Source organism: Cervus canadensis, chromosome 6, assembly GCF_019320065.1.
Source record: "Cervus canadensis isolate Bull #8, Minnesota chromosome 6, ASM1932006v1, whole genome shotgun sequence".
Taxonomy (NCBI): Eukaryota; Metazoa; Chordata; class Mammalia; order Artiodactyla; family Cervidae; genus Cervus; species Cervus canadensis.
Window position 1 is genome coordinate 73,369,612 of NC_057391.1, and position 15,541 is coordinate 73,385,152.

Consider the following 15,541-nt stretch of genomic DNA (forward strand, 5'->3'; position numbering starts at 1 on the left):
CTGGTAAAACTAACATGAAAATGCTACTGCTCTGAGTTCTCTAATTATAGAGCAATCACACTTTTTCTTAACAGATACTAAAATCAAATGCTATAATGTTGGATGAGGTCATTGTGAATAGCTTGTTATAAGGCCTATTTTGAGGTGTCACATGAATTTCAGTGAATATTGTGCAGTGACAGGAAGCAACAGAAAGCTTACTGCAGGAAAAAAAAATATGAATTTCTACTAGAATTTATCTAAAAAGTGATGAGGTTCTACAAATTATTTCCTAAGAAGTGTGTTCACTGACCATAATCTCCTGTTCTTCCACCCCAAACTCCTTAAACTCAACTCCTTGATTCCCCCTCTTAGCTACCCCCTTTTTCCATGATTTTTCCCTGCATCACCTGAATGATGATCAACCTTTTGCTGATTACGCTCACCAGCCCTCTCAGCCTCCTTACACCCTTGAACTTCTACATATCAGTTCTGCCAAGTCACAGCTCAGAATCAAACAACCATCTGCTCTCTCTCCTACTGCTTCTAGTGTGCCAAGTCCTGCTGGAGAAATTGTATTACTACCAATTCATAACAGATCTGCCGTTCCCAAACTGACCTTGACCCTTAGCACTACTTGGCAGTCCTTTCACTCTTGCCTGGTTGACTTCCTTTTCCACTGCTCAGGTGCTATTCCCAGTCTCAAGTCATTACTCTTTCGAAGTTTCCTACTATGCTTCCTCAATCAACAGATGACCTAAATGTCTACTTTAGGAAAAACTAGAATTCACCTTCTTTTCTTTCCACTTCTAATGGTCATCTATAGCTTCACCCTCCCTACATCTGTCCCAGAGATAATTAATATGTCGATTTTCTTCCATTCCATACTGTTGTTTTGAGGCTTGGGTTGATTTGTTTGTTTGTTTGCTTTAAGCTCTTAAAGTCTGTGTATGCTATTACAAGGAATTCCTCTTGGAAGTCATATTCCAAGTTGAAGAAAGGGCGTCAGAATGTTAGGAAATTAAAGGTGCTGATTGGCTATAGAAAAGAGCACATCAGAATAGCAAGTGTTCTACCTCAGTCATTCCCAACCAAGGACAGAAAGGAAGGTGAGTTGGGATGCTGTCTGCACATTAAATGTTTTAAAATTCTAACATAATTCTGCCAACCAAATGTTACAACATGTAATTTAAAGAGGTCATGCTTTAGTGATCAATGCCATCTTTGTCCTCTATTTGTAATACCTCCCACATCTACAATCTAAAAAGCTACTACTAATAATTACTCCACTTTGTTCCTTCTTCTAACAGGATTTTGCTCAGACTCATTCAACCCAAACTTTTCATGGGCACTCCTAGGGCAACCAATGTGAATTACATTATGCTGCACCTGATACGGCTATTCTAATTTGGTGTCATATTACACTAGCTATCATATAAAACTTACAAGTGACACATACATGTTTTAGAAAAAATATCTGTAGAGACTACCTAAAGAGAGGTTTTGGTATAGAAAATACTTTATATACCCTTACAGTGTATATAGTTTGGGGAGTTCCCTCCTTCCAAAAAAGAATACAAAATGAGATACAGCGTCTTTGGAAGAGGCCTATGAAAATGAAGGACTCTGAAGCTTAAGTTTCATTAGCATAATATAAATCATCTATTTTGTATCTGACCTCTTAGGACATAAAACAATCCCTAAATCCAAACCATCCAAACATTCACTAACATGTAAATACCTGACATGAGCCAGAAGCTTCACATAACTACATCTCATTCTCACAACAAACCTTGTAGTTTACTAACCTCATTTTTATGAGAGTGGAAACTGAGACAGAGAATATAGTGACTCGCTCACAGTCAGAGCACTGCTCACAGCGAAGCTGAGGTTCAAACCAAGATCTGACAAACTACATCTTGTATCATTGCTACTGCATTTTCACTGCCTTTAAGGTTTCCCAAAAGACAGAAAGTCTAAGTTACTTTGGAGAATGCTCCTAGGACATCCCCGAAAAGGCTTACTTGAAATTAACAAGACAGTTCACACTTGAGAATGTCATTGAAAATATGGTCCTAAAACTGTGTTTAAAGAGCATAAAAGGGGTTCCCTGAGTGGTCCAGTGGTTAGGACTCCATGCTTTCACTACATGGGCCCAAATTGAATCCCTGGTTAGGGTACTAAGATCCCACAAGCCATACAGCAAGGCCACACACACACACACACACACACACACACACACACACACACAAGAACATAAAGAAACAAATGTATAACTCTTAAGAGTTATCCTCTGATCACGACGTGAACAGAAGAAAATGGAAGATCTTAGGGGCTAAGAAAAATGTGATTCCAGTAGGGCAAGGAAAGTGGAAGCAAATTCAGAATCTGAAGGGAAGTCTAGAATTACAGGCTCTCAGGAAGGAATTTGGCCATGGGGTGATCTTTCACATGAGCTTTTACAAACTATATCCTCTTGTTACATGTCTAGTGTAATTCTACCTTACCATTGTGATATATCACATTTTAAAGATAAAAAAGTAATGACAATTGGCTCATGTATTACATTGCTCAATATTATACTCATACCTTGCATTTGCCAGTTTGGCCTCTATTATTTTAGGTGTATGCTAGAGATATCCTTTCCTCCTCTGAAGACTCCCGAAGGTAGATGCTCTGTCTTTATCTTTTCCTCACTCACAGAATCCAGTCAGTACTGTGCCCTACAGATAGCAGGCACTCTATTCCCTGGAGGTCAATTGCCATGGAAGATGGTGTTGATGAGTTTTTTTTGACAAGCCATCATTCTCTAACACAGTAGGAATTCCATAATATACATGTTTTATGATACTATCCTATTCAATCAAAGACTTCAGAATAAAACTTTTGGCATTGGCTAAAGCTAAGGCAAGAACTGATCAGATATCATTAGTTGTATTTTCAGTCAACAAGCTGTCACTGATGTTGAAGTTACTTAAAAGACCTGTTTAATCTGTGGTCTTAGCGCCATTGTGACCTCAACCTGTAGCTAAAATCAGTCCAGTGCAACAGGAGTTTCAAGAACAGCAGCACAAAAACGATGACTTAACTGAACGGAACAAGAAGGCACATATTTTCAAGAAGACCTTTTTTATTCTTAGAGTGGAAGTTTTCCTTCAAGATGACAAGTGCTTCAAACTCTCCAGAATCTTACTTATCTTCCAAAACAAGGTAAGTCTATGATGGAAGATGCTGAGTGGTAACTATCCAGGAGAGAGAAGAGGGTCTCTATTTTATTAGTCCAGGATAAAGGAAAATATAGTGTCTTTTCCCACAGAAGTTCTAAATTAGATGACAACTACTTGAAGGAGTTAAATGAGGACTTAAAACTGAGGAAGCAGGAACTGCTAGAGATACTAAAACCTCTAGAAGACAAGAACAACCTGTTGTTCCAGAAGTTGATGTCTAACTTGGAGGAAAAACAAAGAAGGTATGTGTTCCCTTTTCAGGATTTCCTAAAAGGGGAAAGGCAGGAGAACTGGATTTAGCAATGATTATTTACATTTTTTAAAAGGTTTAGTAGCTATAGTAGATTAACAAGAAAGTAACCACAAAATCAGAGTGGCAAGGAATCCTTTTTTCTTTTAGTAGAATTAAATATGACTCAGCTCATCTCACAGCACTACAGTTACGTTTCTTCCCAAGGAAAAGATAAGAGCCTTCAGTATCCTCCGTGTACCAGGGTCACACAGACAGCTGCCCATCCATGTTTGTGGAATCACCTTAGGAGGCATGACTGCTCTTCAAAGGCCAAGCTGTGGAATGGCAATCATTTCTGAGCATCAAACTCCTCTGGATTAGGGTCTGACCTTACTCTTAATAAATGTACTAGGCAATTGAGGTCTTAACTCTTTGCTAAGGCACTCACTGTTCTTGGAATTTACCAACTTTCTTTTTCCTTCCTAGTCCTAGAGAATCTCACCTTAATGTGCCTACCTTAGCAAAAGCACCTCATGGAGCTTAGACTTTTGGAGAGCAAAAGTCAGGCAGAAAGCTGTGAGAACAAAAGCCAGGCAGAAAATTGTGGTCAATCAACAGCTGCTTACAACCCAGAAACTCAGCCGTCTCAGGGCAAGGAAACACAAAGGCTTGCTTCTCCACTTATAATTAGAGAGGGGAAAGTACAAAGAGGGAAAAGTACAAAGAATATAAGCACAAGTTAATTAATGCTTTTGAAGAATATCCTCTCTTACAGTCATAGACTTGATATTTATTCAGATTTTGTCAAAAACTCTTTGATGGCTTGATTCTCTAGAGGCTACCATAAGGATATAAGTGGGTTCCCCAGTTAACTCCAATGTTTTTATATAGAGAAGCAAAGCAGGGGAGAGGACAGGGAATGATTCTGAGATTTATCCTTAAGACAACAAGTTTCTCAACCTCCTTCTTCACAGAGGTGAAAAATGCCCCCTTTCTACTCCAAGCATCATACAGCAAAACCTTCATCTAAAGGGGTGGAGAGGAATTTCACTAGCTGTTGGAGACCTAACTTTTGAGCATTTTAGGGCACAGAATTCACTCCAGGGCACATACCGAAGGTAAATGTCAATTAGGAATGAAACTGGAGACCTTTTATGTCCAGAAAGACTTCCACAACTCCTATGATTTCAGCCCCCACCTCCCTCTCATGGTAGAATAGTTTCTGGCTGGTCATGGAATATTAGTATTTCTCTTTAGGAAGTATTATGTTTATGCTATCTCTTTCTTCTTTCTAGTCTACAGATCATGAGGGAGATCATGGCAGGGAAGGAGAATGATGACTCCTCAGTCATCGAGCTCATTAAGGAAGCAGAAGAGATGAAGCAGAATCTGGTAAGAGGTTGGTGGGCACTCTAGGGAATGGCCTTCTGAACAGGGCTCTCAGTTCCACAGCTTCAGAGTGCTCATCTAGAGCATTGGTGTTCCAACACTCATAGGTCCTTGATCTAGGAAGTCCTGGTTGAACTGAAGGGAGTCAGATGAAACATTGGGAAGAATAAGGACTAGTTAGTAAAAATTCTATTTCTTTGACTTTTAGAAAAACTTTCCATCTAAAGATTAATGAGTAGAAGCACATTAACTCCTCACATTTCATAATAAATAGAACATACCAAAGTAAAAGGGAAGAGTGTGAGAGATTCTTTTAGATTTTTAAAAATCAACAAGGAAGGATCTTAAAAATGAGAAATTAGGGGTCTGAGTCCCAGAGAAGCTGTCATATGATCAGGAAATGTGAAGTAGTGAGAGAGTGAGGAACTCATTACTATATTATTATACCACAATTACCATAATTAAAGTTATTATTCCAAATTGTTATTATTTTTTTATCATCATCATCAATCTCATCTCTCATGTTCCTGGGCTTGAGGCGAGGCTCATTTATTGCCTTCCTCTGTGGTTTATTATGCCGCTGCCCCCTGTTCACCCTATTAGTAATTTCTTCTAACTTTAATAAGACAAACAAATTTCTGTTTGTTTGGATTTTCCCCTCCCACAGGAAAGGAAAAATAAGATGCTTCGCAAGGAAATGGAGATGCTGTGGAACAAGGTGTGTGTATGTGCCTCTAAGGGTCTCTTGGAAAAAGAGCAACTTCCCTTTTTTCTGGTCCACATCCTCACTTTTTCTGTCTCCGTTTCCACACATGCCTTATTCCAATTCATTCTTTAATCTTTATTTTTAAAACTATTACGTCATGTCACTCTTCTTGTGAAAACCCTTTACAGTTATTCCTTATTATGGCATAAGCTGCCTCTTGCCACCTTTCCAGTCTCCTCTCAGAGAAGTCCCCCCCTCCCACACTGGCCTCCACATGTCAAGACCTTTCCTTGCTCAAAACTTTTGCCTTTGCTTTATCCCTGGGCTGTAATGCTGTTTTCTTAGAGCTGGTTCATTCTTGTCCTCCAGGTCTCTGCTTAAATGTCACCTCCTCAGGGAAGCCCTCCTTACTTACTCCACTGAAAAAAGGGCATCACCCCACCCCTTACTTTCTATTATACAATTTTGTTCATGTCTTCCATAGCACTTTTTTATAAGTCCATTATTATTTTTTTGTGTTATTATTATTTTATTTGCTTCTCTCCCTGCCCTGCTCTGAAACATGCTTCTCCACTATCTTGATTGCTTTGTTCATCTTGGAATCCCTAGCATTGTAGCACAATGCTTGGTACACAGTAGATGATCAATATATGGAAGTTGAATGAATAAATACCCAGGTTTTTTTTTTGCTACTTTGATTCTTTACTTTAACTTTCTTTTTCAGGAATGCTGGCTATTGTTAGTCTCTTGTCAATACCCAGTTTTAATTCCACTACAACTTTGCAACAATCAAGGCACAGTTTAATATAAAAATGTTATGGCCTTTTGATGGGAAACCAAGCAGGGGTAGAAATTCCTTCATGTACTTAGCCTTTGGGATTCAAGAGCTTTTTCACATATGAGACTGGAATAGCAGATTGTCTCGTGCTATACACAGGTGTGACTGTGATCTCTGACAATGTTTTCTATCTCACTTTTCCACAAATAACTGGAATACTATCAAGCCCTGTATCTTGTAGTGAGATCTGCTCTTAGTTCTTAGTGGGAGCTACACGTCAGTTCTATGAATTATGAGAAATTTTAGTTCCTGAGTTCTTGAATCCTAGTGACAAGAAATATGCCAGCACCCTTCCTCTGTCAAAATCCAGTTTCTCCAGAGCTCCCGAAAGACTTTGTCTAAGGGATGTCCATATACCCAAGCTTTGACTGACTTTCCCTACTGATATGTTTAGACAATGAGAAATGGGGAGACAAGATCATGTGCCTAATGGTTAAGAACACAGACTTAAGGAGTCCAAGAGATTTGTTTCGAGTTCCAGCTCTGTACTTCCCAACTTGAATGACCCTAAACAAATGACTCAACCTCTCCTAGTCTTGGTTTTCTTACCTATAAAGTAGAAATAAAAACAGCCATGTTAGGATTAAATGAGAATGTTTGTAATGCAGTAGCATAAATAAGTAAAGGAATAATTAGCTTACTATAATGATTGGCATATGATAAAGTTCAGTTAATGGTTTTCATTATTATAAAGTACACTCAAGAGACCAGATAGAAAGGCTCACTTCATTCTGAACCTCCTTTGGTAGTACACTTTTCATGTCAGACCCTGAGAGGTTGCTAAGTGGCAGTAAGAAGCCAGTTTTGCTGGCTTTCCAATTGACCCATATTGGCTTTCCACTTCCCTCACAAAGTCCCACTAATTTAAATGTTTGCCAAAATGCCCCTCTACAGACATTCAACACAGAAGAATTCAGTGATGAAGAAAGAGTACTGCAGATAAAGAACAAATCAGACTTACAGGATGGAAAGGCAAGTGGACAGCATAGTACTTAGAATTTCTGAGTTGTTGATGCCACACAGATGGAAATAGCCTGTTGACAATCCTGGCTAATTTGGGTAGACAGACAGGTAGGAGCTGGGCCTTAAGGGTGTATTGGATTTACTGTTGGCTGAGACAGTATATTTCTTTCCTGGGACCTCCTATTCCTTTAGCTCTCTTCTTTCTTCCCAGGCTCCCAAAACCCCCTCATCATCTAGGAAGACCAAGAATGAACTGGAGACATTGTATGCAGAGAAAGTGAAGGAAATAAGGAAGGTAGTATGATCTTTCTGGAAGTAGTGACTTTTAGAGCTGAGAGATCAGAAATCTTTAATGTAGCAATAGTCTGTCTAAACTATGGTGTGCTCCTGAACAGATACAAAATTTTACGGGAGAATTGGTTCCCTTGGGATGCTACATTTGAGGCAGAGTGACATTGCAAGTTTCTTGTAAAGTATGATAGCTAGGGCAAAGTAGGAAAAGCTGTGCCAATAATGACAACTTTGAAATAGCTATGACATGTCAAAATACTTATTAATTTGCTTTTGAATGTATATTTAGAGATATCATGCTTCTTGCGACCATTCATTGATAGAAAATGATCCTATTCATTTAGCTTTCAGCTTTTGGAGAGTAGGTTGTACAGGTGGGGCCAATTAAGAGGACTAATGCAGTCAAAACCAATATATTAGTGAATCTATGACACCATAATTTTGCTATAAAGTCTTTGCAGCATACTGAGAGAACGGATTTCTGATCTCAATTTACTTTGTCACCAGAGGCTCTTTCTCCCACCAGGAAAAGAAACAGAGGAAAATGGAATGGGTCAGGTATCAGGAACAAGCCAACATCATTCAGGTACAAAGTCTTCCAAGGCTGGACATAGGGTACAGTTCTGTCTATGCAATATAGAAGCTTTTAGTTACTTGATGTTAAACCTCATCCCCTCATCTGGATTACCAACTGTCATGCTAAAAGAAATGTTTTGTGGGAAGATGGTTGGAGAGATCAACCTCCAGCTCCACCTTGGGTATAGCACTTTTCCCCTATGATCTTGATTTTGTTCTATTTGAAATGAGAAAAGAATCACAAATACTTTCTCCCCACTTTTACAGACTGAGCGTGATAGGATCATTTTAAGACTTATGAGTAAAAAGGATTTGGGTAGTAGTGGATTTAGAGAACAATGCTATATGAGTAGTCTTAAGAAATGTTCTCTTGTAGAATGACTTTAATGGCAAAGTGATTGAGCTGAGAATCGAAGCCTTGAAGAACTACCAGAAGGCCAATGATCTGAAGTTATCACTGTACATACAGCAGAATTTTGAGCCAAAGCAAGAATTTTTGAATCTTCCCAGATCCCAAGGTAAGTACAATATCATAGGTACATAATTACAGGTTTTGTTTTCCACTGGAGAGTCCATTGCTTATAAAGTGATAGCACAATGCCTGGCACACAGTAAGTTAGTCAGCAGTGTTTTAATAAAGTTATCACTATCATCATCATTATTATTACACTGAAGCTTTTATATCAACATAAAGATTCTTCTGGAGGAAATAAAATTTTCCTTTGTAAAGACTAAGTCATACATTGTGTACTCAGCATATATGGAAGATACACAGTTGACACTTGATAAAATATTAGTTTTCTCCTCACCACCTCTCCTTTCCTAGGAATTAGAGTAGTTTAATCTCACAAACCTTATTGGAATAGACTCTGCTACTTCAGAATGGAAGACCAAAGAGACATCAGACAATGGTTGTGAGTTTCACCACTCCAGATATTCCTCTCGGAGTTTCAGTATTTCCCCACCCCAAAGGATTTATAACATTGTTAGAGGAAATCATATAGCTTACCATAAGAAAATGAAGAAATGGGACTTCCCAGGGAGCCCACAGGTTTAGACTTCGCTGTCCTGATGCAGGCTGTGCAGATTCAATCCCTGGTGGGGAAGCCAAGGATTTGGCCACAAGGGTTTTGGTCCTTGTGACCCAAATCCCAAAACAATCCCAGAAGCAGTATTGTAACAAATTCAATAAAGACTTTAAAAATGGTCCACATTTAAAAAAAAAAATCTTTCAAAAAAAATGAAGGAGTGGTCTCTGAGAGGCAGGAAGAAAGAGTGCTTAAATTTTCATGGATCTATGAATCTGTGTAATTTTTAAAAAAAGAGACATGCAATGAAAAAATCATGGCTAAGGGATGCCAATGTTTTAACAGTATTAATGTGTATGTCTCTAATTTCTTCTCAATCTTATTCCCTAACGACTTGAATAGGTTATAAAATCATTTATACCACAAAGATTAAATAAATGGCTAAATCAAGGCAAAGTAAAAATAAGTTGAAGCAGGTAAACACATGAAAATGTGTAATGAAAGTACCGCACAGTTGGTACAGGCAGGTCTCAAACTTGATTCTGAATTTCCCAGAATAGGAAACATGGATTTATGGTGTCCACAAAATAAAAATAAACCAACCCCTCAGAAAAAATATAGCTTTTACTTTTACTGAAATGAGAGAAACTTCTCCTCCAATCCTCATCATGGAGAGAGGACACTCTGTGTCATGTTAGCTGATGTCCTCAATAATATTTCTAAGATAAATTCAGAATCTCAATTTCTAAGACTGGTTCTTATCTACTCCTTGGCTCTGTGTGATAAGAGATTATTGATTTGAACTTTTTTGTAAGTGATGGATCAGCTCATGAGCATTTGGTCCATGTCCATAGCACTCTGTTGAGCTGAACTGATTCATATTTAAAAGTTAGAAAATCTAGAAGACTGGAGGAATCTACCTGTCCTTCAGCCCATGTCCCATCCATATTTTTCTTTTAACTTTTGTTTTGATAAGAATTGGAAAGCAGAGAGCTTGAAGTTTTTCTCTCCAATAAGAATCTGGAATACAACCAGAAGCAGTATAAAGTCATTAAAATGTGAATTAAAAAGATAGAGGGGAGGGTGACGAGGGCGAGAGAGCCATGTCTTATTTCATTTAAAATTAGCTGAAAGTCATCTCAAGGGATCCATAGAATAAGAAGCCAAAAATCCTTTCATTCTGGATTCAAATCAAGTCAATAGTCAATAAATAGTGAAGGGTTTCATTCAACATGATCACCTCAGAAGATTTTTTTTCCCCTTGCTTTCAGAACCCTGAATCTTTGAACTCTGAACTAGAACAGCCCAGAGATCAACATCTCCTTTTCTCTTCTCTCCTCTTAAGCTTCTGGAGTACTAAGTGATAGGGCACTAACTGTTCAATTACCACAAGTGCATGTAGCCCCAGGTATGTGTTACCCATTTCTTGTGTGTTACTGATTTATGGATTGCACATGCATTGGATACTGATTGCAGGCCAGTTTTATTTTCTAAAACACACACATACAAAAGCTTTGAATTTGTTTGAGACCAAGTGGATCTGAAATCTAAGTCCTAAATTTTGGTTATATTGATCTATTTATAGCCTAGTGTTTAATTATTGAAAAGAAAACAAAAGAAATACTAGTTTTCTTCATTGAGGGATTTTTAAAGTACTTATATTAAGAGATGATTACCAACCTGGAGAAGGAAATGGCAACCCACTCCAGTATTCTTACCTGGGAAAGCCCATGGTCAGAGGATCCTGGCGGACTAGAGCCCATGGGGTTGCAAAAGGGTCAGACATGACTTAGGAACTCAGCCACCACCACCATGATTACCAGCAGTGACGTGATAGGGAGGTGGTTTGGGGGGGGTGCTCAGTGTTTCCCAACTTCTGTGTCACTTGAACTATTTTTTATTGTTTATTCAGTATTTTTCTGTTTACCTTGACTTCAACCTCTTAAATACCTTCCTTGAAAATAAAATTGTATTGCTGTCTTACTTGAAAAAAGCCTACAGTTTTCTATGATAAAAAGTAAACATCCTAAGTATACAGAAAATAAAATTTTAGTATTCTAACAAGATGCTGAAGTCTAAGGCCTCTTTTATCTTTATTAGGAAGTAAGATTAGCAAGATGTAAACAGTTTTAAAGAAAACCACCAAATTGAAACTTTTCTCCTTGATGCCATGAGGGTATCAACTTTGAAAGAACTGAAAAGGGGGTAGTTATCTCACTATGATTTACAATATTTAATGCTGTGTTCCAGCATCTCCTAAATTTATTGCAGATCCCTCGTAAAATCACCTGACCATCAGATTTTGGGAAATAGTCATTTAATGGGTAAAAGCACTGGATCTGAATTCAGATATGTGACTTACAGGCCTTACTCTGAGGCTAACCAGTGAGATGACCTGAACCAGTCATTTTGTTTCAGTGTTTTTATCTAAAACAACCATAACACAGTATAGAGCAAGTTGAAAACATATAGTTTTGTGTAATCCTCACAATGACTCTTTGAGGTAGGCATTATAGAACAAGAAGCCGGTTCAGAGAAGCCAGGTTTCTGACTCCATATCCAAAGCTCACCTCTTAAAATATTCTGTAATTGACAGTGTTCCAGTCTATGATTTCTGATGACTCTTCCAGCTCTCAAGTCTATGATTTGGAAGCAGGCCAATCACCTGTTTGACGTATAATCCTCCCAGTAAAGAATCATACCCACAACATGACTTTTTTCAGTAACAACAGAAATGCTAGTTTCAAAAGAGGTTGACAGATTTGTAATTCTACATTTACCCCAGTAGGTGGCACCAATCACGTCCAGGTCCCTAGCCTTGGTATGCATACAGTGGTAATTCAGGAAACTTTAGGGAGCCATTGGTCTTCTATGGCCCTTAGGACAAAATGTACTTCCCCTATATATCAAACGAAAACTTTTAAAAATCTGTTGGTGCTTCCCACCATGCTTCACGACACTGGGTGTATTACTGGCAGCCTTGATTATACCATATTAAATTCAGTATTCTGCTGCAACATCCATAACTATCATTCCACTCCATAAACTACAGGGTCCTCCATTCCAAAAACGGCCACTCTCCACTTCCTCCACAATCGCTGTCTAATTCTGTTTTTCTTTTCTACCACAGATAAATCAGGCAATTAGGACAAGGAATTAAAAAATCAGGCAATTGCACAAGGTGGTGATTTTCTTGAAGTTGAAGTACTTAAAAGTGTTCCTGGATAATGTTCCTTTTCCTCTAGTTTCAAAAGAATTGAATTTCACAAACCTGTGTTAAAGAATGGATGGAATGTAATTTTGGACACACCTTCCAGCAAATCAGGGTACAGGCCCTTCTGTTACAGGGATTTCCAAGCAGAGGGAGGGTTTTATTTTCCCCCACTGCTCCTGGCCAAGAATTCCTCCTCCCACATCAATTGTCCTGTGTGCTGGTTGGCTGCGTCACAGTGGTGTGATCTACTTGGTTGGCAAAATACAATCCTCTGTTAATATTGACTTTGTTACACTTTAAGCAACCCCTCTTTGCAAATTCCCTTGAGGCCCAGGTTGCAGCATTAGCATTGTCAGTCTCATCTGCTTAGCATACTGCATCTCCTAGTCTTACAGAACAGAAAAGCATTTTATAGCCTGGGTGAAGTTTTACCTTTTGGTCTCACTAGAGACGAGTCACATTGGAAGGGATTTACTTCCAGACCAGTTGTAAAAAGACAATTTGACCTAGAGTACATGGCAGCCCTGCCCTGTTTCTGTAGAGCCAAGAGAGCATTTCTTGGCCTTTGGCAGTCACCTATCTTAAGAGAGCTCAGGCATGTAGCTATCTTTAAATTCAGCTGAGTTTCCCACCACACCTGCTGGTGTTCAAAAAAGATGTTTATCTTCCGTCATAATAGAACTGGCGATAAAACCCTTGATTCTGACACCCTTGCTTTTCTCTCCTCCCCTACCCCGCCCCCTAGCTCCCTCCCCAACTCTTTGCATTTCCTTGAGCTCTTTTAAGAAGCTGAAGTTTGCATGTGAATATTTTGCTCCACTTATAAATTCAGATGAAAGCCCAGTGTGGTGAGAAATGAATACTCTTGAGACTTTATTTATTCTATAACTCCCTCTGTTCTGAAAGCAAGTCATTCTCCCCAGCTTTAGCCTTTACTTCACTTTAACATTACACTTCCTGATGGCCGAAATACACTCCCGCAGGTGCTGCTGAAAGGAAAATAGTAGTGTTAAGCTAAAATTCTAAAAGGCAGGGGTGGAAACCCACAGCTAGCTCAAACCTGGGTCCTTGATAAATAGCACTGCTCTCAAATACAGGTTTTTTTAAAGCTTTGCTGCAATTTGACCTTTTTCAATGTCAGCGTTAGGTTCATGGTATTAGTAGGTCATGAAGTTAATTTCTAAACTAGGTCATTCTTTCACTTCTTATAAAACTCCATAGAAGTCCAGGGGAGAACAGAAGTCATCTTTCCTAAACATAAATTTTGAAGGTTGAAAAAAACTGTAAGCTGTACCTTTATTATATTTCTTCAATGAGTGACAATAGATTGTAAACTTTTTTTTGCATCACACACTCAGGAGAACAACAGGTTGTCTAGAATAGGGTTGTCATATTTAGCTAATAGAAAGAAGATGCCCAGTTAAGTGTAAACTGCAGATAAACAATACCTTTTAGTTTAAATATGTTCCAAGTGTTTCATGGGACATACTTATACTAAAAATTATTTGGTGTTTATTGAAATTCACATTTAACTGCGTATCCTGTATTTTAGTCTGGCAACCCTCACCTAGGACAGACTCACCACAGAGCCTGTTTAGCACCCTACAATGGCCCCCTTTCCCCCTTTTCATTGTCTACTGTGTCCCTTTCTCTCTGTCTGGGCCTGTCTTTTTTTCTGCCTCCTCTGTCTCATCCCCATCCCCACCTTTATCTTTTGTTTGTTCTCTGCTGTCCACAGTTGGCCATTTTTGAGGAATATGTATCTGGGTTATCAGAGGGTACACAGATATGTACCCGAGTTATCGTCTCATTTCTTTATTTAAAGGGGGTTTGGAGGAGATGGATACATGTGTATGTAAGAGTGAGTCCCTTCACTGTTCACCTGAAATTACCGCAGCATTGTTAATCAACTATACACCAATACAAAATAAAAAGTTTAAAAAAAAGTTGTATTGGAAGCACCATTTTTAGGTTCTCAAAATAAAATTGTTTTTATTTGATGTAATCGTCAAACGATTTTATTTCCCTGTGGGACATGAGCTTTCAAGAGAAAAAAAAGATTTGCCATTTCTACTTTAAAAATATTGCTTGATGAAGTTATTTTCTAAAACAGCAATTAAAAAATCTGTATCAACGCTAATACCAGAGTCAGTCCTACAATGATATGATACTGTGCTGAATGCTAACAGACTTGCAACTAAAAATAAAACTAGGGTTTCTTTTTTTACTCAAAGAAAGCTCTCATTTTCCTAATTTTCCCCATCAGGTACCGTGGACACTACAACTATGAGAAGAGAGACTACCTGCAAAAATGAATCTAATGTGGTGAGAATTACTTTGGTTTTTGAAGTCATTTTAAAGGCTTGAATAGATAGTAGGTATAGAATTTTGAAATGCATTTGTTAATGTACATTTTAATTTCATATTTGCAGGGAATTTGCAAAGTGAGTACCAGGAAACTTGGGGTTTTAGCTGTTTTTTTTTTTCTTCTGTTTTTTCCTGTCTTAGAGAATTCTGGGATCAAAGACCTACACAGAACAACAAAGAGCTAAAGGAAGTCAGTTTGATGATACAAGAGGGAGGCTCTTTTTTCTGAGGTCAAGGCCAGATGAAGTGCTGAAGGATTAGAAGGCTTTCACTCCATTTGCTTTGGATAGATTTAAAGACTAGGCACAGCCATTTGTGTTAATTAAAATCTTTCCAACCTTTGTTTTAGTGCTGTTTCCACTCTCTTTCTCCTCCGAAATGGGTGGAAATGCTAGTTAGATGCTTGGCCTTACGCATGTCAGAAATTTAGTCATTTAGAATAAACAGTCTCTGATTATTTTGACAGCTTTGGATTTTTGAAATGACTAGATTCAAACCACACTGTATGTTGTTAACAAGTCCATAAAAAAGCTGCTGCTCTCCACCTCTAAGGGCTTCCTCTGGTGCCTCAGGGGTAAAGAATCTGCTTGCCAATGCTGAAGACACAGGTTTGATTCCTGGGTTGGCAAGATCCTCTGGAGAAGGAAGTAACAGTCCACTCCAGTTTTCTTGCCTGAGAAGTCCCATGGACAGAGGAGCTGGTGGGCACAAAAGAATCGGACAAGATTTAG

The 15,541-nt window shown here is 38.5% G+C and overlaps 1 protein-coding gene across 1 annotated transcript; it reads left to right on the top strand.

Moving 5' to 3' along the window:
- The first annotated feature begins 1,066 nt into the window (after positions 1-1,066).
- Positions 1,067-15,152, top strand: CCDC196 (coiled-coil domain containing 196). The gene is made up of 11 exons (XM_043472957.1): positions 1,067-1,088; positions 3,128-3,189; positions 3,296-3,448; positions 4,734-4,830; positions 5,495-5,545; positions 7,266-7,343; positions 7,546-7,629; positions 8,152-8,211; positions 8,578-8,719; positions 14,710-14,768; positions 14,952-15,152. Exons 2-11 carry the CDS (start codon positions 3,140-3,142, stop codon positions 15,069-15,071), a joined length of 894 nt encoding a protein of 297 aa, XP_043328892.1. The 5' UTR covers positions 1,067-1,088; positions 3,128-3,139; the 3' UTR covers positions 15,072-15,152.
- Positions 15,153-15,541: the final 389 nt, after the last annotated feature.